Consider the following 27,865-nt stretch of genomic DNA (forward strand, 5'->3'; position numbering starts at 1 on the left):
CAGTGTGTCTTAGTCTTAGGATGCTGAATGAAAAATGTGCCTTTGAAGACAGGAATGAAGAGAAAATTTGCTTCTTACCACCAAGAGTTTCCATTCCACATGCTGCAAACACTTTGTTCTTAAGTTACATGTCCCAAAATAATAGTGTCATTTTTCTGTACACTTACGGCACAGATAGATGAAACATTATCCTTCCTAACATTTCAGAGGCAATTTCAGACTCCTGTTTGAAATTCAAAGGGCCAGACAAAAATGGCAGAGGGAATTGAAATTATATCCAATTCATGTTAACACAGGACTTTTGGGCATAATGTTAGCTGTAAAAATGATCAGAGGTTGTCCCTGCTGATGGAGTGGGACATTAAGTTTTATGGCACCTTATCAGAAGAGAAAAGACAAAATGAGAGTCCGATCACATTACTGCGAAACCAGAGAGGAGTGTGTTTGCACAATAATCACACTATTCAGTAACTCTGCAAATCATTGGTTCAGTTTAAAAAACATCCATGTTTTCAGTTCTAATTTTTCAAGTCTTTATTTTTAAATTTGATTCAGACTCAGTTCAGCATGTTTTTGTCTTCTAACTGGGCCCACCACAGGAAGAAAGCTGAGTCTACAGCAGAAATTTTCACTCAATAGAAAATACACATTGAAAACAAATACACAAGTAAATACACATTAAAAAAAACAATAGTCCAAGACATGCAACAATACATACAGTATATATCCACACACACATATTTCTCTCTGCACATATTATATTATCATTACACTAACGCAATAGCTTCAGACAGCGAACAGTCACTTTACTGCATTTAATATACAGATTGTACAAGGAACAAAAGAGTCGTGTAGACATTTGTCTTGGCCACAGGCTTTCTAAACTGTCTCCCCGAAGGTAACACTTGGAAATGGGAATGAAGAGGGTGGGAGAAATCACCAACAGTAAGCTGACCTTTCCTTTGAACTGCAGTATAATAAGCTCTTTAAGCTGTTTCAGTCGGTGGTCAGTTGATTTTCTTGCAGTATTAACAATTCTGGCCAATTTTCCTTTTCTCTTGATGCTGAGGTTAAAATACCATACCATAATACCCAAAGTAAGGATGCTTTCTAGCAACACTCTATCACCCTAAACACTTTCACCTTCGTGATCAAAATATACTCTGACTACCGTTATTTAAAATGCAATTGGTATTCTCTGCAAAGTTTAAATGTTCTTCCATTACTGTTTCTAGGTATTTGAAACACCTCCAGAGTCTGATTAATAAGAGAGAGAGGTTGAAAATCTAACAGAGTACTATCACAAGTAGCCCTTGGTTTTATCAACATTAATGTCAACCATGCTTGACTGACACCACCTTTCCAGTATAGTTATCTTTAGTAATTCTTTAAATAGATCATTCTAAAAAATAGATAATTCTTTAAATTCTTTAAATAGATCAACAGAAGTTCCCTGCATTTTCATTTCATTTTTATGGATGGCAAATAGCAAAGTTGACAAAACACAGCCCAATCTTCCCACAGAACAGGAACTGTGTTTGAGTCTTTTCTTATGAAAACAGACTGAAACACATCTGTAGGAGCTCTTTTTTTTGCAGTGCAAGAAAATTATACAAAAAAAAAACTAATCCTAACCTGTTCTTTGCTTTTTTAACTAACGTCTCTGTAGTCCCTCAGTAGGACAGCAACAGGCAGGTGAACTTCTTACAAGCCTCTAAACAACAGGATTTCACCTAAAACTCATGTCATGAGTAGGGCTAATTTCAGGAATAACTTTTACTTTTTAGACAACTACGCCTACCAGTAATTATAAAGGGTGTGAACGCTGCCACAGGTTTTATTGATCTCCCAGAATCACCAGTGAACGCAAAGACCAGCAACAGACTCTAGTATTGTTTAAGTCCTTCGGCTGAGACATCCTTCGGATGAGACGTAAAACCGAGGTCCTGACTCTCTGTGGTCATTAAAAATCCCAGGGCGTTTCTCGAAAAGAGTAGGGGTGTAACCCCGGCGTCCTGACCAAATTTCCCATTGGCCCTTACCAATCATGGCCCCCTAACAATCCCCCTCTATGAATTGGCTTCATTACTCTGCTCTCCTCCCCACTGATTGCTGGTGTGTGGGGAGCGTTCTGGCGCACTATGGCTGCCGTCGCATCATCCAGGTGGATGCTGCACATTGGTGGTGGAGGGGGGTCCCCATTACCTGTAAAGCGCTTTGAGTGGAGTGTCCAGAAAAAGCACTATAAGTGTAAGCAATTATTATTATTAAATTATTATTATTAAGTGTCCTTTTTATTAACACTTTCTATCCAACACCAAGAGCACATTATACAAAACCAACTCCAAACAAAACACATTCTGAACCAACACGAGTACCCCACTGGACCCCCGCTATCGAATACATATCCCAATGTACTGCAGCCCGGCAGTTCTGTCCTCTGCTCTGGTCCTGGTCGGCCCAAACAACCTGGTTCCCTCATGCTCTCCCCCTCCCTGATTTCTCTGAGCACAGCGTCAGGTAGGGGGAGAGGAAGATGATGCCAGACTCTTCTTCAGCTGCCTGCCTGGGGCTTTTGAGAATGAAGAGCAAGACCTGAAACTGCATCAGCCCAGGGTGCCACTCGCCCATCAATGCAACTTAACTCCCCACAGCCCTCGAGACCTGGCGCCCCCCACACCCATTCCTGCAGTCAGACACCTCACACAGACCCAGCGGCACACAGGCTTCACCAAGACTTTACCCCTCGGTCACGGCTCCAAACATCACCACTGAATCTAGATCATTGTTTACATTATGGATTTGACACCTCATGTTATGGGTTTGACTCCTCATTAAATTGGGGAGGATCTGTGACATTGTAATCCCCTCTTTTGAGGTTTGCAGGTGAATGATGTGTAAAGATATAAACGCAAATCCTTGCACCAGAGAACTGCCTGGTACTTTGCTTCACATTTCTTAAAGTGACAAGCACAACACTTTAAATGTAATTTTCAAGAGAGATACTTATAGCACCAAGCACGCCAGAGTAAATTCCTTGTACATGAAATCCACTTGGCTGAATAAAGGCGATTCTTTTTCCCGCACTCATTCCGACTGGAAGGTTTTCTTCAGCCCACAATGACAAACTGGCTCACACTGTCCTGTTCTGCAGTCTCATCTCTGCGGCCCAACTGTTGCACCAGACTCTTCCAGTTTTTGACCTGCTAAGTCACCAGACTGCCAGCATAATTAAGAGTGTGTGTGTTTTCAGAGGGTCTCAGTGAACTTTGCACATAATTTTTCTGCTAATGCTGCAGTATTTTATAAGGAGGACATTCAGAAATAGTTTGAACTTGACTGGAAGAATTCTAGACACAAGCGCTACTATGTAATTGTATACTGTGTTATACAGAAACGTGTGCCACGAGACTATGTAACCAATTGTGCTAAAAGAGATTATCTCTGGGAAATAGGGAAGAGGAAGATGAGCGTAATCCTGGAATGCTGCCCATCTGATCAGCACAGGGACGTGTGACAAATAACAGAAAACTTTAACGCACTGAGTGACTTTTCCCTGCTCGCTGGCAGAAACTGAAAGCCCAGCTGAGGAGCAAGACCTGTGTGTGAACCAATGAAGAGCAAAGCCTTCGAGGAGAGGGGGATGGTCTTCAGTAGCTGGAACAGAATCACAGAGCTCATCCCCTGTGCAAACACACTGCCGGCCTCATCGAGCCTCTGGCGCAGGGAGTCATTGCGCAGCTAGCTGGGCTGCTTCCTCAGTGAGGAGATATCTGGATCTCTTGACCTTTCACAGGAGGCAGGAGAGCACAGCTGTGTAAACATTTGTGCACATCTTCTCCCTGGCAAACCACTAGAGCTCTGCTTTCTCCTCTTCGTTCACTGACCTGCCTTCCAACAGTTTTTAAACCAACACCGTTTTCTTGAGTAAAACAGTCAATAAGTAATGTTCAACCCAGTTAAGTGGGAAAGCAATAATAAAGGCAAACAGAATGAGAGTGAATTTAAATCAAGGGATGTTGATTTAACAATGCATTAGTAAGACCACTATCAGAACACTGTGCACTATTTTGATCCTCACGAAACTAAATGATATTGCCGTTCTGTCCCGAGAAGAGCAACTGGATGCAATCCTAAGCTCAAAGAAATGACCAACACTGACAGAATAAAAGAACTGAATCTTTTAAGTCTTAAACAGAGAAGACTATGAGGAGACCTGATTCAACATCCTCAAAGGCCCCAACTAAGTCAACCAAGGGGGTTTCTTCAGACCAATAAACCACAAACCAGAGGATACAAGGAGAAACTACACATGCGGAGACACTTGTTTACACAAAGGGTTGTTGGAGTCTGGAGCAAGCTCCCCAGGCGATACCCTGGCTTCTTTTAAGGTACAGCTGCATGAGATCTTTGGATGAATTTGTTACTAATTCCGAAACAAGCTAGACGAACAAAACAGCCTCCTGTTGTTAGCAAACATTCTTGTGTTTCTACGCTGGATCACTCTAGATTGTGAAAAAAATCGGATCCGAGTGTTGACATCCCAAGTGTCTCAGGACCACCACTCCCTGCCATGTGAAAAGAGCACAACATGGCTTCTGGGAAGGGTTTTGTCATAGTACTCACTACATTAAAAAAGGAAAGTAACTCCACAGCTCGGTAGGAAGACTGATATTACAAAAATAAACAGCTTATTTTATGAGCTTTCCAATTCAAGGGCTGGTTCAAGGTCTGGGAAAGACAGTAAGCAAGGTTTTAATACATTTCATGAAACACAGTTCAGTTTTTGTGTGGTTCAGTCTGGCCCATATAGATGAGGTCAGGACAAACATCACATAGCTAACAGACACAAGCACGCAAGTCCAGCCTCAAGGATCTCCACGTGAGCATGCTGATTAGCCGAGCCACAGGGCAGGCCCTCTCCTCCTGTTATATATAGGCTTTTGGAGGGTATGTAAACTGCTATTTTTGCTTTACTGTAAAACAATTTGTAGTATTGATCATAAGATCAATATGGATGAAAATAACAATATACATAAGCAGACAAAATGTTTGTATAGAGTTCAGAATTCATTCTGCTGCTGTGATCATTAGTCACATCATCAATACAGATGAGTGAGCCAGTTCCAGAGGTGGCCATGCATGTCCGGGCCATGACACTGTCTCCATCAAGCTTCTGAATTCGCTTGGAAGTTTGATGTTTTTATGGTATCTGGTAACATGAAGAAAAATCATGGATCCATTTAGTATGAATCTCAAGATACAATAAGAAAAACGTGATTCAAAGAATTTACACAAGGAATAAAATTCAGGCCAATCTGGTTATTTCTGCATCCACAGCTCCCATTTCAGGAAAGACCACCTAATTTCCTAAAAATTCATGGTCAAACACTGGCCTCTTGTGGCCACTTTGTATGAAGACGTTCACTGAGAAATTTAACTTCACATATTAATCTGCAAAGTTCAGACTTTGCAGAAAGGCCAATTCTGCCAAAATCGACTTACTATCTTCCAAATCAAAGTTTCTTAAAATATTATATAACAAAAAGATGGAAATTCTTGTTTTGAAACAGAGTCAGTGTCTCTCTGGGGACAAGGCTCACATAGAGCCAACCTGTTTCACTCAGACATGATGGCTCAATGGATCTGAGTGCATGAAAACTCACAAGGATGACACTGTACAGTGTGGGAGGATTTATTGTAGACATCAAGCCATAAAGAAAAGCTCTCTTCTCTCCACTAGAAACAGAAATCACCTCAACCTGCCTGCTTCCCTAAAGCCATTCACTTCTTACACTACGAAAGCCCCTTTTATACCAACACACATCGCTCATTAACACCCGTGTGTAAATGTGTGATCTACACCTCTCCAATAATACTAGAATTAAGTGACACCCCATGTAAAGATTTCCAGGTGCTGGAGGCTAGCGGCAGGTTGGCTGTTCCTACAGTCCCCCCAGAGACCAGCCTGTCCCTCGCTGGTCTAGAGGCTCGGCCCTTTCTCGCATGGCTGTGGGCTGCAGGGATATCGGGGTTCAGGTATGAGATATACATTTCTTCAGTTACAGCTGTAATTTGTTAATGTTAATAGAGAAGTTGTGAACGCAATAAGGCCAACACTTTGAATCGTTTAAGCTAATATTTCTAACGTGGGAAAAAAAAAACAGTAAATGGCAGAAGGGTTTTATTCAGAATAGGGCAGTTCAGTTAATTTTATTTTTGTTGAGTCGACCCTTAGCTGATAAGATTCCATTAAGATCAGAGATCGGAGATCGGGTCCCTGGCCGACGTCGCCGGTCCTGGAGGCTGTGGGCAGCAGCCTCACCGGGCCAGGCAGGCGCCGAGCTCCTTGTCCAAGCTGTGCTTGAAGCGGTGGTTCAGGAACAGCAGCTGGCCGTGGGGCAGCAGCCGGTGCAGCAGGACCTCGATGCGGTCGGCCTTCAGCAGCACCTGGAACGAGGTTCTGTCCTCAGCTACAGCGACATCCGCCTCCGCCGTTTGAAGGTTCACGCGGTTAACAACTCGTTTACATTTACATAAATAAATCCACCCTTCACCGGAGTTCACCGGCTTAATACTGGTTAATACTTAATACAGACTTAATACTCCCCAGCACTCCCCTTGTCTCTCAGCAGTGTCTGACCTGTGAAACTATTTGCATCTTCAGGACTTCAGTTCTGTCCCTAGCGATTAGCTGGGTCAGCTCAGACTTCCACCTGAAGCCTTCTTAAAACTGAACGTCAAAGACTGAAGTGGGTCACAGACAGCGCCCACAGCGCTGCACAATTCCACGCCGGTGACAAGGACCTTACAAAGAACCAGAGGGACCACCACATCGCTACAGTGATTACTCCTTTCTCAAGTGTCACATAATATCTGCATATTTAATTACGGTGATATTGTTAGACGAGAAGGACAGCAATTTCAGACTGATGCTTTTCTTTCTGTTATTAACCAGACTTAACAAGAGTCACTAAATATTTTCAACAGACGACTACATTTTATATGCAAATTCCTTGTACTTGATCTGTAAACAAAGGACTCACAGCCCTTAAGATGTAGTATTTATAATAAGCAGTAAAAGCAGTGGTATTATTATTTTAATCAGTTATTATTTCTATCATCCCAAAATCCAAAAAATAGGTGGAGTCAGAACTGAAACACATTTCTTGGAATCATTTAAGAATGTGAACACTTTTAATTTTAAAAAACATTTCTTTTCAAAGGATATAGCTACTTGGCTTGGTAGGATAGGGTTTCCCAAAATATGAATAAACCCCGTAATTCTAATATCATTCAATTCTGTAAATTAATGTTGGATTATAGAAAAATTATGGTGTGAAATTTTAGAAAAGGTCCCCAGTACATCTTAGGAAACCAACTGGAAGAATGGGACTAAATTTACTTAGCTAATGAAACATTTTTTCCCTGGAGAAATAAGACTCTAATACACAAATGCACACACAGTCAGCATTTCCTTAACTGCTGTATGTGGTATACAGCAGTAAAATCTGCCTTTTTAATGTTCTTTGCAGTTGAATCATAGTATAACATAACAGTGTATGTTATAACCCCCCCCACCTCGTTAGAGAACTTCAGAAGTGCTCAAAGTCATGTGAGAAATGTGTGCTGTGTATTATTTTTAAAAACACTGAATATAATTTTAATGAAAATGCTACAACTCCCTGGATGGAGGTCAGCTCATATTGCCCAAGAACACTAAAAGCACGTTTTCTGAAACACCTGTCCCTTTACAGAGCAGAACGCTATGGGTCCAGTACCTACCTCACTTCCTGTGCCCAGCAGGCGTAAGTGCTCCAGGCAGTGCCGTGCCAGGCTGCGCAGGGTGCCCTCTGCAAGCAGCAGGTTTTCATGGGCTTCACAGACCAGCACGAAGCCCAGCGCCTGCACGCCCAGCCACACCACGGTGTGCTCGCGAGGAAAGGGGTCCCCTTCTGCCAGCCGCAGAACCCCACTGTCCGCCTCTTGAAGTGCCGCCTCCTCCTCCCCCAGAACTGCGCCCGTCTCATGCAAACCTGGCCGTCCTGCTGCCTCGCGCTGCAGAGCACACACACTCCTCACCTGTCTGAGAGACACAGAGCCCAGGTGAGCTCTTCCCTGCTGCACAGAACACACACACTCCTCACCTGTCTAAGAGACACAGAGCCCAGGTGAGCTCTTCCCTGCTGCACAGAGCACACACACTCCTCACCTGTCTAAGAGACACAGAGCCCAGGTGAGCTCTTCCCTGCTGCACAGAGCACACACACTCCTCACCTGTATGAGATATAGAGCCCAGGTGAGCTCCACCCTGCTGCACAGAGCACACACACTCCTCACCCGTCTGTCTGGTGAGCTCTGTCCTGCTTGTACCAAGCAGTACAAATTATACCTTTTTACATTTTTATTTAATGTAAAGACTGGAAAAACCTAAGACACCCATCTGGAAATAATCCTTCCATTTATAAAAAATAAATTACAATTTATTGTATTAACTATTTTCTAACTGCTTGATGCAACTGAAGGTTGTAGGCAAGCCAGAGTCTACCTCGGAAAGTAATGGAACAAGGTAGAGCACACCCTGAACAGAAAACCAGTCCCAGAAGCTAATAACATATCAGTACAGTATGTCTGTGGGAGGAAACCAAAGCCAACAGAGGAACCCCATGGGTACAAAAAAGGAACATACAAACTCCACACAGACAGCACCTTAGGTTTGGATTTGAACACAGGGACACATTGCTGTGAGACAGCAATGGTAACCAGTGCGTCTATATTGAAATAGTATCCCAGGAAATAATCAGGCATGGATTTGTTAAGAGTTCTTTGAATGTGCAACAAACAGTGGACATGATATGGTATATTGAGATTCTCAGGAGGCCTTTGATAAAGTTCATCATAAATTATTATTTTGTATACTGAAGGTCATAGGCATTCGGTGAAATGTGAGAGTTTGTATTGACAATTTGTTATTAAACAGAAAACAGGGGTACAGATAAAGGATGATGTAATTAGTGGAGTACCATCGGGATCAGTGAATCCTAATTTATATCAATGTTGTAGATTCCAGTATCGTTAGAAAACAAGTCAATTTTGATACCAAGGAGGTCAGGATTAGGAGGATTTCTACAGCAGCAAACAATATTATAAATAATGATAAAAATACATGTAGCAAAACATATACAGTGCCTATGTCATTGTAACATACAACCTCCAAGTGAAAAATGAATGCTCAAACATTCTGAGTAATTACAAATGAAAATCTAGAGAAATGGGTCAGGCAAATGTACATACACCTGCAGCCTCAAATTGTGCTACGCTGGACAGGATGTGCAGACTTTCTATAGGCAGTGTAGGCTCACATTGGGAAACGCTGAGCTAATAGAAGGTACTTATGAAAGAGACTCGGGTCTTTGTGTCAACGTGTCATTAACCTCTTCACCACGATGTGAGAACTCGATCAAGCAGGAAAAGAAAATGCTGGGATTCAGAGGTCCGAGCCCGGTCTCACCGCGCCACAACCGCCAGCTGCTCCTTCTGCAGCAGTCGCCTGGCCTCCGACTCCTGCTCCCGGTCCCCAGCCGGCCCCGTCTGCGTCAGATCTGCACCGAAAACCCGGGAGTACAGCACGCGGCTCTCCGTGCACGAGAGCGCCCCCACCGGGCACAGAGTGTGGATCAGGAAGCTGTGCACCATGGCCTCTCGTCTGGAAATCGATCAAAAGAAAGGGCCGAGCATCAGTTACCACACAAGTGCATTTTCATTATCATGAAACAGTCATGATAATTACTGTTCATGAAACAGCACAGTAAGAATCCCACTGTGCTGCTCTCTCATCCATTTCCAGGTTTTACAAGTTGCAGGCTTTTGCACAGCTGTATCACAAAAGCAGTTCTCAGCTTCCAGTTTAGAAAAAATGACAAACCAACTTCAAGGTGTCCAGGTTCAAGAGAATTTTGATTTTCAATGCCTTGCAAAAGTATTCAAACCCTTTCTCTGGTCTCCCATTTTGTGAAATTACAAATGCTTCATGCACATTTTAACATTTAATATTTGATTCAAAACCTGAGTGCTCAAACTCAAGACTTTTAAGGGTCAGCAAAAACTAAAGAGAAGAAGCTGAAATCAGTTGATTGCATATCAGTATTTGGTGGAAGCACCTCTGGCAGCAAATACAACTGCAATTTAGACAAATAAGTTCCAATTTTATCTTGTCTGACTATAATACATTTTGCCACATGTATGTGAGCATCACTCAGGTACTTTGGCAAACTCTATGTGGGATTTGAGATGAGTTTTCCCATTCTGCCATGAGGATCTAGTTTTGTGGAGAGACCAGAATAATGTTGACACCTTTGGGCATTTTCTCCTATCTCAGCCATTGAACTCTGTAGTCACCTCTGGCCTTACAGCTGCACCCCGGCCAGCCCTGCCCGGCTGCTCAGTATGGTCAGGCTGGTCTGGGTGAATTCCACTTCTTAATGATTGACTTCACCATGCTCAAAGAGATATTAAGGCATTTTGAAATGCTTTTATACCCTTTTCCTGATCTGATTTAACAAATTCCCATACACAGAGTCAAATTATGCTTGTTCTTATTTATCACAAGTAACAAGCAGAGTCCTCCAGGAAGCTGCACTGGGATTTATGCTGGCTTCCACACGTGTTTCCACTAGGATATCATCTGGAAACACAATGGAAACTTCCACTGTCTTACTGATGACATACAGCTGTATGCCTGTGAATCCTCATGACCCCTCAGCCATAATCTATTCTCCCGCCTTCCTGGCATCAAACAACGAATGTCTAGTCTAATCATTTTTTTCTCTTTAATTCAGGGGAAATAACATTAGGAAAAAAGAACCCTGGACTTTCTGATCTTAATACAGGACAGCCTCAGCACCCAGTGCCTCTATGTGTAATTGGAGTGTATTGTATGATCAAGAGCTCTCATTTGATTTACTTGTAAAAAAAAAAGTAGAATGTTCTCTTTTCTCCATCTTAGAAATACTTCCACGATACTGTGATTTCTTTAAACAAATGAGAATCAAGAATCAGAATCAAATCAGAAAAATACCGATAGGCTAATGTGTTGTAAACTCAAATGTAGTGCAGAATATCCAGACTTCAGCTCGTTCAAACTACGGAACAAAAAAAAACAACAAGCCTATATCTCCAAATGTATCATCCTGAAACTTTCTCCTAGTTCTAGGACTGACTTGAAGTACTCCAACTGCTGCTGTTGACAGAGCCTTTAGTTACAGGTGCTCTAATTTGTGGAGAGACGTCTGAAAAGATGAGAGTCATGATATTACCCTGGTTTGTCCCTGGAGTCCAGATAAGTAGGCTGGCGGGGGAAACACAGAAACTACATACTAGAATTGCCTTAGAGAAAAGAAATGTGACCGTCCTTATCCCTTTTTAAAAATATATAATTTCAGATTTTCCTTAATGTTTTTCTTTTGAAGGAATTCGTCTTACCAAACAAAATCATTCTATGCGCCGCAGTCTGATGACGAATGACATCATTGCTGACGAGACTGGCGCATTTATGATTGCGTCATCATAATGAAGACGCCAATAAGATTTATATTACAAAAGCAGGACGCAATGAAACACGGTGATGCCGTTTATGGAGCAGAAGAGACACAGGGCTCCCTAAAACCACAGGACATCACATTATCGTTGCCAACTATTTCCTTTGAAGTTAAATGACTTTCCGATAGTTGAAGAGTGGGTAGATAAATGCACTAGTCACGTCGAATATCGATTTGTACTGGTTCATAACAAAATTGAACCAGATTTTAAACATGGAACCTTTTATATGCCAAGAAAATGCACTTACCGAGTCGCCTTTAACAAGGAAGAATTTCAGTGCGTAGTTGAAGTTGATGAAGTCATTTACATTCGGGAAATACAGGATCTCGTTGAAGTATAAAATACTATTCCCAGAAAACAACGGGAAAATCGCTTGTTTTAAAGGAAATATGTTGGCGGTACCCTCCAGTGCACAGGCGAATGTATTAAGCATAAAAATATAAAAATATATAGAATATTACAATTTGAAATAATGTATAACGATATTTTAAATGCTTAAGGAAATTTTACATACAAAAACATCCGTTTATGATTCCGAAATGCGTGAGTGAAACGTTGTGTGTATGAAAGTATCTTCTTTAGTTTAAGAACAAGTAATAGGTTTATTCCATGCTGAAAAGAAAGAAAACGCAACGTTTCGGGTGTAAGCTTACACTTACTACTTGTTCTTTTCCAGCCTACGCGTGCTGACGCAGCTCCCCACCTGAACTACTTTTTTAGTTTATATGCTATGTTAACATATAAATTGCCTCTAGAGGGCAGCCACATATCATGTATCTATATTGTTCCCATTTTTTAAGTTTTATTGAACATTTACATAATGCAAATAAAGGAGAAAAGATATCCAAATATTACGAGTGAACAACAAAAGAAAACAACTATATGATAATTACATCATCTGAAGACGGTGTCTATTTTACTGCACAGAGAACAGCGCAAATATGAATAATAAAAAGTTTAACATTTCATTTCCACCTCATTTTATTTGTTCCCAAATTTTATTGTTTCTAAATAGACAATGAAGTTTACTTAAAAGCAAGATATAAAAAACACATGTAAGAATAATTTTAAAACATCAAAGTAAAAACCAAGTACATGTAAAAGATAATCACAGAGATGCCTTTCAAAAAAGGAGATTTTCAGCCCACATCTGAAAGCTCCCAGTGTGGCCTAGTCTCTGATTTATTTGGGGGTGGTGATACACAAGGCTCACAGAGTGAGGACACACAGTGCACCAGAGCCAGAAGAGGGCGGGTCAGGTGGAGAGGGACTGAGGGCTCACACCCTGCAGAGCATGAAGCACGCAGCAGGGTTCTGCACCAGCAAACTCTCCAGTGTAGACATGGGTGCAAAGGTAAGTTACTAGGAATATAATTATATAGAGTATACATAAATCTACAGCCACATATTTCAGGGAACATTTGTCTAAATTATCTGTCCAAATGAACTTTAATTGGTATCATTCATAAAGCAGAGTAGAAAGTGATACAAAGCAGGTAATGCAGCAGGTTCCGATGTCCAGTATGTCTTCTGGGGGAACTGGAGAACTCAGAGAAATCCACATGAGCACAGGGAGATCACGCACATTCCACAGTAAAGGTGCTTCAGGCTTTGAATCCCACAAGGAATCGAACCTGGGACCTAATCAAAATGAGGCAGCAGCACGGGCTTCCTCTCCTTGTACACGTATACAGAAACGGTAGAACCCTCAAGAACCCTTGACATCCGAAGAAGCTCCACAGCTGAAACGTGTCTCTTTTCTTCTGTTTTCAACTGGAATAAACCTTGACTTGTTCCTATATAGAGAAAATACACTTTTAACAAAATGTCCCGTCAAACAATGCTCTTACAAACCTGCCGAGACTCGTCACAGAGGTCAGAGCCGGCCACCAGCTTGGTGATCACGCGCTGGAAGACTGCGTGGGGGTGCATCAGGCAGCTGTGTGCACTCGAGCTGGGGGCTGAGCAGTCCCAGTGTCTCAGGGTAACGACACCTGCTCAGTCCAGAGACAACTGTTACAAGACAGCTGCAGGTCTCGGTGACTTCACAGGAGAAACAGAACCTCCAGCTCAGGCACCCTCGGCCACGACTTTGGAAAAATCGCTAGTTCAGTTCAGTTTTATACTGAGAAAACCCCAGTCATGTGGGCTGCAAGGCAGTTTTTACTGTATACTTGCTTCTAGTTTTTATTATGTATCAGGTATAGAATATAACACTGCAGTGCAGGTGCGGGTAAGACGCTCCAGATCAAGAATCTTCATTTCAGTCTGTTGTACCAGTATTGCAGCACTTTTTCCCTGCAATGACTCAGAGCCCGAGTGGCTCGAGAAACTGTAGTGGCGTCACATTTTGGTGAATTGCAATTCATTTTTTCCATGATTCATCTTTAAGATTCAAACAGAAGAAAGAAAAGCACTGACAGGAACAGGAAATTGCCTCAGTGCCACCCAGCTTGCAACTGAAAAATCGGTGATATCTCATAATTAAAACCATGAAAAATAAGACAACTGCTTTCATGCAGCTTCTCAGCTTTACAGGTCGATGCTGGATAAGTCAGAGATGCAACACTCCTGTGTTAAACTGCTACATCGAGTGTGGTTTTTGAGACAGGTGACATTGCATGTTCACCACAAAGCAAACTCTTCCTCCAGGATGCAGCCTGTTGAAAGGAATGTATAGACAAATGAGGAAAGTAAGGCAGATTGAGTTTTTGATGACGTGTGGAACTACACCATATTTCGCTATTATTTAAGGTAACTGAAGAGAGTAAGAAATGTGGGAGTGAAAGAAGGAGCCTGGACATTCCCAGGATGAGCAAACACCACCACACAACACAGAGAGACTCCGGAGCTGCAGAGCCCTGCACTGTCTGTGCTCCTGGACCCAGCCTCCCCTCTCCGGAGCACTGCAGGACTGAGCCCAGGTGATTCACCACCAAACCAGACTTCATTGTCTATAAATCGTGTTCATGACTAATAATTTAATTTAGTTTTTTAATCTGAAATGGAAATATCCAGCTGTTGCACGTGTAGTTTTCATCCGAGGCCTAGAAGGGTTGAATATATGGGAATTCCACAGTGAAATCACAGGACGTTTTTAAAGCTGCACCACTTTTCAAAATCATGTTAATGGGCATTAAAAGTTTTACATGATCATCTGTGCTCTACAGTGTTAATATGGGGCATGTGACAGTCAGGTCAGACTCACATTCGTAGTTTGGGTCACTTCAACAGAAGGGAAATCTATTTTCTCTGCATATGCTCTGCGACATGCGAGAGCTGTGAAACTCGTTGTTGGCGTGGCAGCAGGGCAGGAGAACCCCCTGGGGCTGCTACACCGCCGAGAGAGAGCGCCTCCCAGCGCCCCGACTCTCCGGTCGCTCCACACCTCCAGAGAGAGAGCGCCTCCCGGCGCCCCGACTCTCCGGTCGCTCCACACCTCCAGAGAGAGAGCGCCTCCCAGCGCCCCGACTCTCCGGTCGCTCCACACCTCCAGAGAGAGAGCGCCTCCCGGCGCCCCGACTCTCCTGTCGCTCCACACCTCCAGAGAGAGAGAGAGCGCCTCCCGGCGCCCCGACTCTCCGGTCGCTCCACACCTCCAGAGAGAGAGCGCCTCCCGGCGCCCCGACTCTCCGGTCGCTCCACACCTCCAGAGAGAGAGCGCCTCCCAGCGCCCCGACTCTCCGGTCGCTCCACACCTCCAGAGAGAGAGCGCCTCCCGGCGCCCCGACTCTCCGGTCGCTCCACACCTCCAGAGAGAGAGCGCCTCCCGGCGCCCCGACTCTCCGGTCGCTCCACACCTCCAGAGAGAGAGCGCCTCCCGGCGCCCCGACTCTCCGGTCGCTCCACACCTCCAGAGAGAGAGCGTGAAAGTAGCCCCTACGTCTGCTTATACACTCCGCTACGTCCCCCGAGCTCCCTTCAGCAGTGCTTGATGGCCCTGCCTTGTTCTGGCTGCTGTAGTTAGTGCAGTCTTGTCACTTGGCACAGAGACGTACCGCACAGTATCTTTTATCAACTTTTTAAGTTCCAGCTATTTATGAAAAAAAGTTGTAATCGCAAATCTTAAAAAAAAAATCATTTTAAACTATCCAAGGCAGGAAATGGTTCTGTTTTCCTCCGGGTCTCCCAGGACCAATGGCATTCCTGTGCGGAATTTGAAAAACGTTTGGACGCGCGTGTTGACACTGGGAACAGCCTCACGTGCAGCGCGCACGTGCTTTTCCAACAGACTGTGCGCCGCGCGCTGCCGTGTTTGCCCGGTCCTGCCCGAACACGCCGCGCACGGACAGGTGAAAGACACCCCGAAACCTTTGTACTGCGGATCTCATCTTTTCAGAAGATCAGCCGCCTTCTCTGCTTTGCATACATGTTGCGTTTGGCTTCTCGCCTCTGCATCTCTCTTCAAAGGGAAATAATGGCCGATGTGGTTTAGCACGCAAATCCGTAAAGGTTACGATGAGGCCGCTGAAACTATTTAAACTGGGGCGTTCAGCCTCCGTTTAAGGAGCAGCAACAGCAGTGAGAAAACGCCCTCTGTATCCTCCCCCACTGTAATAATTTAGAACCCAGGTAACTGGATTAAAAGGTTCAGTTCAGTTTGTCATAGGCACAAGTGCAACGAAATGAGTATTGCATGTATGCTCCAATACAAAGACATTAAGGAAACACCCCCAAAAAAACACTGAACAGCAGCAGCGACAAGTTAAATAATTGACAACTTAAAAACCCCCACAGTGAGCCAGTGGCAGTAGAGTTCAGTAGTCTGACAGCCTGTGGGAAGAAACGGTCTCTGAATCTGGAAGGTCATACTTTTATGCTCCTATAACAATTACCAGAGGGAAGAAAAAGGAGAAAACAGGATACTACAGCGATACTTCCAGCCTTCCTGAGAGAGCAAGATGTAAAAATGTCCACAATAGAGAGCAGCTGTAGTCCAATGCCAGACTGGTTTCACCCATCTCTGCTTTCCAGCTCTCTCAAAAGCCAAGTCCGGCTCCCCTGCCCTTTTTAAGTGTGATCAGCACTCAAAACTGGCAGGCCGCACGATGCCTTGTACAGCAGGTAATGGCTACAGCACTGGCCCGTGGGCTCCTACATCCCGAGCTCGACACCAGACTGGGGCTCTCTGTGCAGAGTCTACTCGTTCTGCCAAGTCTGAGTTCCTCCTTCCTTCCCTAAAACATGATGCCAGGTAACCTAACCAGCATAACCATCCCTACCATTGACCCTCGCTTCTCCAGCCACTGGGACAGGTTACAGAACACCACCACCTTCCTGAGCTCAGAGGAATGTCATATCCCACAGGCCTAAGGGGCTACTGCTGCAGAAGACAAGACAAACCAGTGTCTGTGAGCAGAGACGCCAAGCTTCCCAGGTGTCCTACTACAGAGATGAAAGAGAGCACCTTATCCGAGTACGAATGGGCCATTTTTATCTGCAATAAGGACTACAGGCTGAACATGAGCAGTGGACTCTCCTCTTCCACCATAACCACAAGACCGTGTGCTCTGGTTGATTCGAGTCCTCCCAATCAGCACATCCTGCATTCCTGGCCTTGTGGGTACACACGCTTGGCAACCAGATAAATTGCTTTTACAGTGTGGAGAGGTTCCCACAACAGTTTGGCAGAAGTTAGTATTTCTTTGGAGACACACAGACACCAATGTTATGCAGGCTCATATACACTCAAAAAAAAATTCCAGACCCAAAAAGATAAAAGTTCAGATGTTTATTTATCCCTGCCAAAATGACGAGGCAAGTATGAAAATACAACCAGTTTCACACAAACAGCAAACCAGCAACAAAAGCACGTTCACACATGGATAGTCACTCAATGCCTGGACACCCAACCTGGTGGGGAGAGGTCACAGTGCCACTCATTATTTGCTGTACAACTTTAATAAAATACAAGGTTAACAACAAAACAGAATCCCCTCGTCATCGCTTCTACCAGAGTAAGACCTGAAACTCATTTTTTGCTGACCGGCAGCACTTCTCTTCTCCCCTTGCAAAGCTCATTTCAGTCCTGAGCCAGGAGAGAGGGGCATTGTGCCAAGGCTGAGGGGGGAAATGAGGATGTCCAAGCTCAAGGAGGCAACATTTCATAAATGGTCTCCCAGCTGTTTTGCTGGTTTACAAACAGCCGTCATCAATGCTGGACTTTAAACATCTCAGGTCTACCAGACCCGGTAGCAGCAGTTAAAACCCAGGAACAAACCAGAGCCTCTTCTGCTACCAGCACATTTTAAAAAGTTTTCAAGGTCACAAACCAGCTCTTAAGCCGGTATAAATGAGGTGTATGCAACAAGCACAAACGGCTCATCTGTGTTCTGTGAATACAGCCCTCGGTGCCTTAGACTTAAAGATGGAGCGAAGCCAGATTACAAACCGTTCACTTTGAAGTTGCTAAAAAGCAAAACTTTAAAAGTGAATACCAGCAGGTCAAAAGCCTTGCAGAAAATTTGTAAGTAAGGCCCATTAATTGAAAGACATTAATTCTACTATAGAAGTAGTGGAAATATGGTATTAAAAAGAAACATTGCTTTTACAAAACACATTCCATACAAAACTGCCTCTGTAGTAAATTCAGGATTCTAACAGTGCAGGTCAGTGTCAAGTATGCAGGAGGAGTCCATGGATATTGACAAATTCAGAATTTCTTCCGGAAAATCTGGAGTTAAATGCCATCCATTAACCCACAGTTCAGTTGCTGTCAAGAATGGAAGTTCAGAAGGAGATCTTTATCTTGGTTTCTCCTGGTGCAGGATAAAAACATCCAGACAGGAGATATTGCACTTCAGAGGTAAAAGCACCAACTCAGTTCCAAGAGCCTTCCAGTCTGGGGCAAGAAAAAACCCTCGACTGAGGCAAACTTTTTCCTCACAATGGAAATTATCCACAGGTCTCCACACTGCCATGGTCAAAGTTTTATTAAAATGGACAAAACCTTTAAAAGGAAAAAACTCACCTTGCACCAAAACAGGCTTGGGTAAGAGGGAATCAAGAAAACCATTTTTAAAATTCAACAAATTAGGAAAATCGACCGTTTAAGATGAAGACTAAGCACCACTTGGATGGTCCGAGAGGGAAGTTAAAAACTTTCTCCAGAACAGTGACAAGAACCTGTAGTTTTGAGTCCTTAATCTGAGAGGACTAACAAGGGTCAGGTCTGTTTACATAATTCCAGGGAATCTGTCCAAACTAGAGCCCCAATTAAAGAGCTGGAGGAAGGGAGCAGGTGCCAATTCAAGTGAACGACACTGTTTGTTGTGCACAGTAACGGATACGGACTCCTAATGGCAGGCAGGACCACCGGGATGAGGGGGCAGGAGGTGTTGTCTGTGGCGAGCTGGCCTGCTGCTGTGCAAACAAGGTCAGGGCGTCAAGCAGGCACCCGATCCAGCCAGTGGGAAAGGCCCCCAAACGTCCAGCTCAAAGCAGGACGTCCGGGCAGCCACAGCAGAGACACTGGGCCACTTGCAGGTTCCAGAACACATGACCCTGCCTTCAGCTTAAAGATGTCCGACAACAAAAGACCCAGCCAGCCCACAGGGCAGATTGAGGAGCAAACGAGGCAACAAGCACCCTCTGGTCCGGGTGGAACTGTTCAAACCCGCGACTCCGAGCCCGAGGGGCCTCAAAGCTTCTTCAGCCGGCTGTACAGGTCTCTCTTGCTGCGCTCCCCCGCCCACGTGCGGCTCCGCAGCCGGCACTTGCGCAGGTGCTCTCTGAAGTCCTCGTGGTGCATCGGCCGGTACCCCTGCGGCTCGCAGTGCGCCTGCGGGGAGAGAGCGGGCGTGAGCCGAGCTGCGGGGCCGAGCGCACGGCAGGGCGGGGTGGGGCGGGTCTTCGGGACTCACCTCGTAGCGGGGAAAGAACTCCTTGTAGCCGCCCTTGAGCACGTAAAGCTCGGGGTAGTGCAGGTTGGGGTACTCGTTCATCATGCGGTCACGCTCCCGCACAAAGCGGCACATGCGGGGGCCGCGCTCCGAGGAGAACTCGCAGTGGAAGATGAGCAGCACCCTCTTGTCAGGCGAGGAGGGCATGATGGGGGTCTTCAGCAGGTGCTTCTCCACCTCCTCCTCCAGGTGCAGGTTCAGGGCGCCCTGCAAGGACAGATTGAACCCCTTTAAACCCCCCTAATGTTCTCCAGGGCCACCGTCCTCCTGTTTCTACTCAGGATTCATTTAGCCAAAATAAGAAACTTCATTAGTTTAAGGAGCTCAGGACGTACAATTACACATCAAAACTAGACGTGTAAACAGGACCCAGTTTTAGAACTGGAAAGACCTGCTTGTGCAGAACAGAGCTGCAAGTGTGCACACATCCAATCTCTCCTAGTGATCAGGAAAAAAAAAAACTCTGGACAAACAGAAATCTGCACTGTCTGCCGGAAGAAAATTAATTCTCCTGGCGAGGTTTGCAGCAAACCAGTAGATGGCAACAGGGCAGGTGGCTCTACCTGCCAAACTGACACAGGTCCTCTACCAGGCCAACTTAAAACAGTCCACACATCTGGGAGTGACGCAAGAGAAACACCAAACTCACCTTAATGTGTCCTCCTTCAAACTCGTATGGGTAGCGACAGTCGATGACCAGGATCTGCTCCACCAAGTGATTAAACTCCCCTTTCAAAGCGGCCATCATCTGAGCAGCAGGACCACGGTTCACCACAGGGGGAAGAGAGAAGGAATGGGTCTTGTGTGAAAAGGAACCTTTGTCCAATTATGTTCAATGCTCAGGTTGATGGCTAGTTTAAGAGCTGAACTGGAATGACACTGGACAGACAGCATCTCCCCACCCCACACCCTCTGGAAAATCAGATCCATATTAGGACTTTTTACCATGTCAGAAGTGATGTATTTCAGATCCTGGTGCTTCCCTTCCACCGTGGGCAGGACGAAGGGCTGTAGGGCGACAGCACAGCAGTGAGAAGCATGAGCAAGACAGCAGAGCAGATCTGCAAACCTCACCACACAATCACCTCGTACTGCACCCCCCTTCAGCACACTGAAGCGCTTGTCCCTCCAGGAAGACTCAAGTTCACAGTTGTGGCTTCTTCATGTGCCCTTTCTGTCAAGGCAGGGCCTAGTGACATTTTTCTGCTATTGTTCTGCAAAAGTGCAGCACAACCTCACCTGCCTGCAAGCCACTCAGATTTGAGACAAGCCGACCACCTGTTTCAGACCTGTGCATTCACGTTTAACAACAGACATGAAAACACTCCATAAAAGGTGTCCGTCCATAACACTGTCCCGCACAACATTGTAGTTGGGTGTACACACACATACCTGCTCCAATTCCTTACCTTAGTGAAGTCTCCAATCAGCTCCTTGACATCACTGTCCAGCAGCTTCTCAATGTCCTGATCACAGAAGGACTTGGACCTCTGCACCAACCGGCACGACTGGGGGGAAAAAAAAAGATGAGCCAATTAACACCAAAGTACAAGGGCAACAGTCAGGGTTTCAAAGTATTTTTCTACCATATCCACAATACCCAGCACATTTCTTCACTGCTGCAAACTGACTTTAGGATGCAGGTGAAGAACTGGGAGGGGTACTGACCATGCCAGGTGTGCCCTCCTCCACCTCCGTGTCCTCGGGCCGGACGGTCCCGGCCACACTGCGCCGCCGCTTCACCCGGACCGGCGTGTGCTCGTCCCGCGGGCACTCCGGCCGCTTCAGGTGGGCGCGGCCGGCCGAGGCGGGCAGCGAGGGCGAGCGGAACAGGCCGCGGGGACGGCACCGGATTATGGGCTGCAGGGAAGAGAGACAGCGTTACCACGACGAGCCAGCAGGTCACCCTACTGCACAGCGCTGCTCAGCCGCGGACTTCTGGAAATGGGCCACGTTACGTTGCACGCTCAGTGTAAGAGACTTTGCTGCAGAGAAGCAGGAAGCCAACGAGGACGCAGAGAGGAGACTGGAGAAAGGCAGGCAGGCAAGAGAGGAAGAGGCACGAGACAGCAGTGGGCAGCATTCCCACTATGTTAACATAGCAGTGCAGTGGGATGGAATGGGTTGTGAAACACTGCCCTACAACACAAACTAGTGGCCGCATGTCCAAGCTTTGCATCTAGAAAGGCCAGTTAAAATCTCTTAAAAGCTTTGCAGTTCTACATGTCTGAGTTCAAACTCACCATGCAAGTGCACTTACCGAGTCCAAGCTCTGCTCTTCCTTCTCCTGGACTAAGGGAGCAGTCAGCAGACTGGCTATGCCCAGGGGCATTTCTGCATTACTCTGCAGGGGCACAGAGGGAACGACACCAGTTACACTAAATCAACACTTCTCACACTCTCCTAGTGACAAATCTTCCCATTCACAAACTCTTTCTGCTTATCAGCTACAGATAAAGGTAGGGGAGGTTATCTTGTTTTCTGTAATAAATTGGGAATTGTAGTAAATTAAAAAGGCAAACCAAATACTAGTCTGTAGTTATCTATATGGGTAAAACAGAGTTTAAGGGATATCGTGGGCAAATTGTATGACGTATTACACCGTATACTACTAGATTCACTGATTTTTTTTAACAAGATTGCCCTTCTAGAATACGACCAGAATAAAAAACTTCAGGGCTGAAGGAACTGAACCTAAACTTAGTCTTGAGCAGAGAAGATTGAGAGGGACTGGATACAAGTATTTCAAAACCCTCACAGGATCCGGCTTCTACAGAATCAGTGAAACACGAACCCGAGCGCACAGGTGGGACGTGCTCTTGCACACAGTTAACGAAGAGAGCAGGAGGTACTTCTGTACCTCCTCAGATTACTACCTCCTCCTACTCATAACCTTCACATATATAAGCTACGCATCGCCGTCTTGCCCACCAGCCCTGCAAAATCAGCGCCAGCCTCACCTCCATGTCGCTGTCCAGGACGTCGAGGAAGCCGTCATCGCTGTCGTCGTCGAGGGAGGAGGTGAGAGAGGAGCGCCGCAGCACGACGGGACTCCCATCCTCCAAGGAGCACAGCCGCGCCACAGGAGGGGGGGACAGCTGCCAAGAGAAACCACGGCGCAGGGTTACAAAAGCTCCTTTCCCTTAACCAAGGACACCGCGCCTCAAAAAGAGGCGCTGGCCTGCTCAAACCCTGCACCCCTGACGGCAGGACCCGTCCAGCGAGGGGCGGTCGGGGGCCGAGGGGCAGGGCGCCAGCTCACCATGAGGGCAGGAGCGGAGCTGGGCCGGCGAGCGGAGGGGTCATGCGCCTCAGTGCTGTGGAAAGAGCGCAGGCGGCAGCGGGACATGGGCACGGCCGGCTTCTTGAACTCAAACGCCCCCTGCAGGTGGAGAGAAGAGTCAGTAGGGACAAAACAGTCTCGGGGGGGAAGACAGGGTATCGGCTTCAACAAGCACAGCGGGGAAGATTACAAAATGCGTACAACCCTTTTAAATCCTCTTGTGTTTACTGGTTTGTTTTACCACCAATTCTGAAGCCACCCAATGATTCCCCAATACCTGGATCAGGTCCTCAGCCCCCCCCCCCGTCAAGACGAGCGTCTGCCTTCAGTGTAGGACATTTCCCTACATTAACACTCCCTTTGACCCATTTGGTTAAGCTGATGCAGCACGTACAAGAAATGACTAGAGCTGTCTGAGTTATTAGCAGCAGCAAACACCCATCCATTTCAAAGATGTACATTGTTTGAACAGCTGATGTTGCTTTCTAACAGACTTTAAAAGATCCTCACTTCATGCAAGTTCTCTTTCCCACTCCTGTTTCCTGAAGACTCAGACCCTCCTCGGCTGAAAATGCCAAAGCTTCTGCCATCAGGGTCCTTCTGTTTGAGCGCAGGACTGGAACCCAAGAGCCGCACCTAAAATACAGGCAAGGAGAGGTCCCACGTCACTGCCAGGGGCAAGGAAGTCAGAAAAGCCAGTGTCCTTGAGGGGTACAGTGTGGACATTAGCAAAAACTGGGATCCCCACTCAACCAACTTTTAAAATGAAAGTAAACCATGACAGGTCCACACTTCATTAGAAAAATTCTGGGTATTGGTTAGAAACATTTCCTGCCACCGCATCATTTGCTAGGGGAACTAAAACCAGAACAACTTACGAAATTAACATTTGTCACAGTTTCATACAAGCATCCGCTTCTTCGTGGCGAACAGGAAGTCTTTAAATAACTACTGCTAAACTGCGAGGTGGGACAAAATAGGAAACCTCCTTTTAAAGCAACTTACCGGTAAGGAATTAATTCTTCGGATTGGGATCTTGTCACTACAGAAAGAAAAAAGTGCAAAACTTATTAAAATAATAAGGTTTGTTTTGATGTCCTATACAGATGGGTCAAGGTGAATTTTAAGCATCATATCCAAGTCTGTGCTTAAAGCAACAGCTCTGTGTGAATTGGCACCCATCTGCAGGATCTTCCTAGTAACTAGAGGTAACCTAGCACTACCATCTGCCTGCGTTTCCCCCCCAATGCATACTTCCGCCACATCTTGTAACCAGACACTGTGGAATGCAGACGGGGCTCTACTCTCAGCTTCATTCATAAATATAAACAGTGGGCAGGTTTGGGTTTTTCAACCTTTCACTTGATCAGGAATGCAAGGGGGAGATTCATCACAATGCAAAATAAGAGTTAAGTCTTTTACATAAGCCTAACAGATCAAAAGATAGATTGCACAAAAATAACATGAGCTTGCCTCAAGCACGCAATATTTAATTGCTTCACCGGAAATATTAAAAAATACTTACTCCCTTAGAATGGCACCAGACTCCAGTAAAGCTTTTTCAAACCTGTAGGAACAGCAACCAGTAACAACCCATCAGAACCCATGTTCATGTTGGTGACAATCCTAGCACCAATACTGAAGGCAAATAAAACCAGGTGCGACGTGCTCTAGTAAGTCTTTACGTGCAGAAACGAAAAGGGTGGAGGAGGCCAGGAGGCACAGTGTCAGAACCACCGACTGTACTCTTACAGGCTACATTTTAGATTGGGGTCAATTACTCAAATAAGAGCAGCCCAGATGTCCTCCCAGACGTAAAGCCCTTCACAGCCTTTAGCCACAGTTCCAGAGCAGCCCCGCTGAACCAATTAGACCTCGACCCACATTCGGACGAGAAAGAGGCCAAAAAAAAAAACAGACAAAGAGACCCCCAGGAGTGAGGGTGGCCTCCTTTTGTGCGGAGACTGGATCATGCATCCCCCAAGTCCACCTGTATGCAAAATAGATTGTGTGTGTGGGGGGGGGAGGGGTCTTTTAATCTGCCATATGCCTCCTTCAAGGCATCACGCCAACCCCCACAGCATGAGCCTTTTGTTAGGGCAGCAGGGAGATAAGAGAGCTGGGGTGCCTTTTACAATAGGAAGCAGGGCTTGGCTGGGCTGGCTCGGGCCTCTATTCAGCACGTGGATTATACAGCACCCCCGTTCTCCGACGGCATCAATCAACAGGACGCAGGGAAAGCGTGCCAGATGCCACTGACTGGAGGGGGGCAGGGCGAGTTAATTGAAGCCTCGCTGTCTGGTACAGGCACCTGTGGGTGCAGAGGAATCCAGCTTGCAAGCCAAAATAAAACGAGAGAGACAGCTGTGCAGCCACTAAGCTGGAGACTCCACCACACTGCGGAGACAAACCTGCACATCAACAGACAGACTGTGGCAAGATCAGATGTCTGAGTCCTCTCAAAGAGCAGTCCTTTAATTAAAACACAGGCACCGGGCCACCCACATTCAATTCAGAGAAGGACACTTTAAACCCCAAGCTTTCCACTTGCAGCTTGCGATTCATAGCTCAAGGTCTTCTTTGCAAGCCAAGAAATTGGCCCACAAAGAGCAAAAGGGCCATTATAAAAAAGTCCCCCTATTGCAAGAAGGCAACATGCTTGTAGCTACATAGCAAAGTCACTTCAGCTGTCACCTTGCTTCAGAAAACCGAACATGAACCACGTCTGTTGCTGGAATAAACGGTAGGCACACGGTAGATTAGAATCAACTAAAAAGTCAAGACCGCTGCTAATCGGCAGCTAGAACTTTGTCTTCCACAGCACGGATGACCAGGGCTAGGAAGAAAGGACAAGTTTACTTCCTGAAAGGCGCTCAGCAACACAGGGCCCGTCTGCTCTGCTGCCCCACAGACAGGCCACAAGTATCCCTCTCAAGTACACCAACACGCAAACCGTGAACCAGAGTCCATTCCCAGTTGCAGTTGTGCAAAGACCATCAGCACCATATTCCACACCGCAGACAAACCCGCACTGTTCAAGACGGGCACGACGGGAGGTTGCCAGGGCGCGGAACGGGCTCAGCCGGGGCACTGAAAAACAGGAAGCCCAGCCCGTCCCTGCCGCCACAGAGACGGACAGGCCCCCTGTCACCCCCGGCCCCGATGCACGACGAGCTGGCGGTTTTGCACCGGCGACCCGCAGGCGAGAGACACACCCGGCAGGAAATAACAAACCAACCGCTGATCGCAGCAAAATGCCAACTCCTCTGCTTCAAACGGGCCTCCTGTCTCTATCCTGCAATGCCGCTCTAGAGCACTCCTGATTTACTGAGTACAGGAACACGGAGGGAGACTGTAGAAACAGCTGCAATCTAACCCGTCACCCAGAGTCCAACAGAGCTGTACCCCCCAGCTCTCTCCATGTGAATCCAGAACCGGCCCCCCACAGGCCTGCGGGCCAGCGAGCCCCCAGCGGCGCCGACCCCCAAAACCTTAACCTCAAGGCTCCCTTCCCTTTGCGAGACAGCCGAGGGCCCCGGGACTCACCGTTCCTCGACGGCAGCGGGGTCCAGGGGGCTGGCGGGGGAGTCCATCCCGAGACCTGCAATCACAAGCAGCGGTGAGGCCGGGGTCCGGCAGTGGGGAGCCCCCGCCCCCAGACCCCGGCACCCCGACACTGCGCGCGCCGGCGGCGGAACAAGCTCCCCAGGCAGGCAAGAGAGGGCAGCTGAGCCCGGGTAGCGAATAAAGTAGCGAATGACGAGCAGGAGCTCCAGCTCAAGCGCTCAGACCGAGCCGCTTAACTCACCGGCGTCCGAGGAGGCGTCCGACGCGAAGGAGGGGATCTTGAGCAGCGGGACCGGGGCTCTGCGCTTCGGGGTGTCGCACTGGCTGCGGGCGGGGAGAGAGACAACACTGATTGTACCCATCGGTCACGCCAACAAAGCACCTTGAATTGAATTGGCAGGGTTACAGCCCGCAGCGCCAGACCCACCGGGCCGGCGTGCTGGCACGCAGCTGGCGAGGCTGCATGAGCACCGCGGCCGCTCGGCCAGATCAGCCGAGCACAGAGCACCAAGAGACCACGAACCACAGCGATCGGCAATTCAATTTCAGATTCTCATGCGAGAGAAAAAAAAAGTTAGCAGTGCCATGACAACACGACTGTGCCTCCACGATCAAGCTGATCCCCACTCCCAGCCGGGACACCAGCACTGGGAATAAACGAGAATACGGTTTGATGCCGACTCATCTGGTCTCGGGGACCAGGCCGGGACACCCCTCTCCACCCCGCGTCTCCTAGCTATTCGGGCGGCTGCAGCGTCACCAGCTCAGACAGACGCTGCAGCTGCAGAAGCGCCCGCTGCCCATGTGCCCCCCCGGCCCTCGCCATGAGGGCGGCCGGGGCGCCCCCGCCGGGGTCGGGCTCCTACCTGCCGAGCACGGCGAGGTGCGTCATGTTGAGCGCCAGGTTGGTGACGGGGGAGAGCACGGCCGGGGGCTCCGGGGAGAAGAGGGTCCGGGTGCAGGGCGAGTCGCGGGAGCCGAGCCCCGGGAGAGACAGCGCGCCGCCGCGGGCCTGCGGGACGCGGGGGCTGAAGTCGCTGAAGAAGACCTCGCTGTACTCCATCATCCGTGCCTGCAAGGGGGCAGATCGAGGAAGAGGGGGCGGCTGCGGGCCTCCGGCTGTTTCGAAGGCGCGATAGTCGGCCCCTCGGCGGAGGGCTGAGCGTACAGGATGGACGCACACTTTAAAAAACACTAGCTGCAGGGCGCATAGCAAGCCGTTTTCCCAGGGACAGAAAGAAGACGCTAAACAGCTGAGGAAAGCATTCTTGCAGATGTTGCAGGCCAGAGAACAGCCTCCACTTCCTCCTCTGACCTCCCCTTGAAATCTAAGTGCTGTAATTCGCCCGCATCCTCTATTTATGTTCAAAAAGAAAAGGCACACGCGCGGCAATCCTCCCGGCCAATCAGGAGCGCTTTTACATTTCCCCTCTCCCGTTCTGGCAAATCACAAAAAAGCTTTCTTTTTCTCGCGGCATTCGCGAGCTCTAAGCCAATAGAAAAAACCATATACAAA

At 47.0% G+C, this 27,865-nt stretch overlaps 2 protein-coding genes across 5 annotated transcripts; both read right to left on the reverse strand.

The window, feature by feature from the left end:
- Positions 1-5,679: 5,679 nt before the first annotated feature.
- ap5s1 (adaptor related protein complex 5 subunit sigma 1) lies at positions 5,680-12,272 on the reverse strand. Of its 4 annotated transcripts, none has more exons than XM_069188862.1 (4): positions 11,846-12,272; positions 9,512-9,706; positions 7,786-8,058; positions 5,680-6,450 (listed from the first exon to the last, which is right to left on the reverse strand). In XM_069188862.1, the coding sequence occupies exons 1-4, from the start codon at positions 12,029-12,031 to the stop codon at positions 6,322-6,324; spliced, it is 783 nt and encodes a 260-aa protein (XP_069044963.1). In that variant the 5' UTR covers positions 12,032-12,272; the 3' UTR covers positions 5,680-6,321. The 4 variants fall into 4 exon arrangements, with proteins under 4 accessions (XP_069044963.1, XP_015199286.1, XP_006629156.1 ...); XM_015343800.2 differs by having other exon boundaries at positions 7,786-8,086; positions 11,846-12,261; XM_006629093.3 differs by lacking the exon at positions 11,846-12,272 and adding an exon at positions 11,482-11,551 and having other exon boundaries at positions 7,786-8,086.
- A 5,042-nt stretch (positions 12,273-17,314) lies between these two features.
- Positions 17,315-27,765, reverse strand: cdc25b (cell division cycle 25B). Its single transcript, XM_015343880.2, has 15 exons — positions 27,216-27,765; positions 26,591-26,673; positions 26,329-26,383; positions 24,308-24,349; positions 23,788-23,824; positions 23,293-23,418; positions 22,762-22,881; positions 22,460-22,597; positions 21,760-21,843; positions 21,168-21,359; positions 20,909-21,007; positions 20,445-20,507; positions 20,149-20,247; positions 19,461-19,706; positions 17,315-19,378 (listed from the first exon to the last, which is right to left on the reverse strand). Exons 1-15 carry the CDS (start codon positions 27,413-27,415, stop codon positions 19,238-19,240), a joined length of 1,725 nt encoding a protein of 574 aa, XP_015199366.2. The 5' UTR covers positions 27,416-27,765; the 3' UTR covers positions 17,315-19,237.
- Positions 27,766-27,865: the final 100 nt, after the last annotated feature.

This window comes from Lepisosteus oculatus, chromosome 1 (genome assembly GCF_040954835.1).
Source record: "Lepisosteus oculatus isolate fLepOcu1 chromosome 1, fLepOcu1.hap2, whole genome shotgun sequence".
Lineage (NCBI taxonomy): Eukaryota > Metazoa > Chordata > Actinopteri > Semionotiformes > Lepisosteidae > Lepisosteus > Lepisosteus oculatus.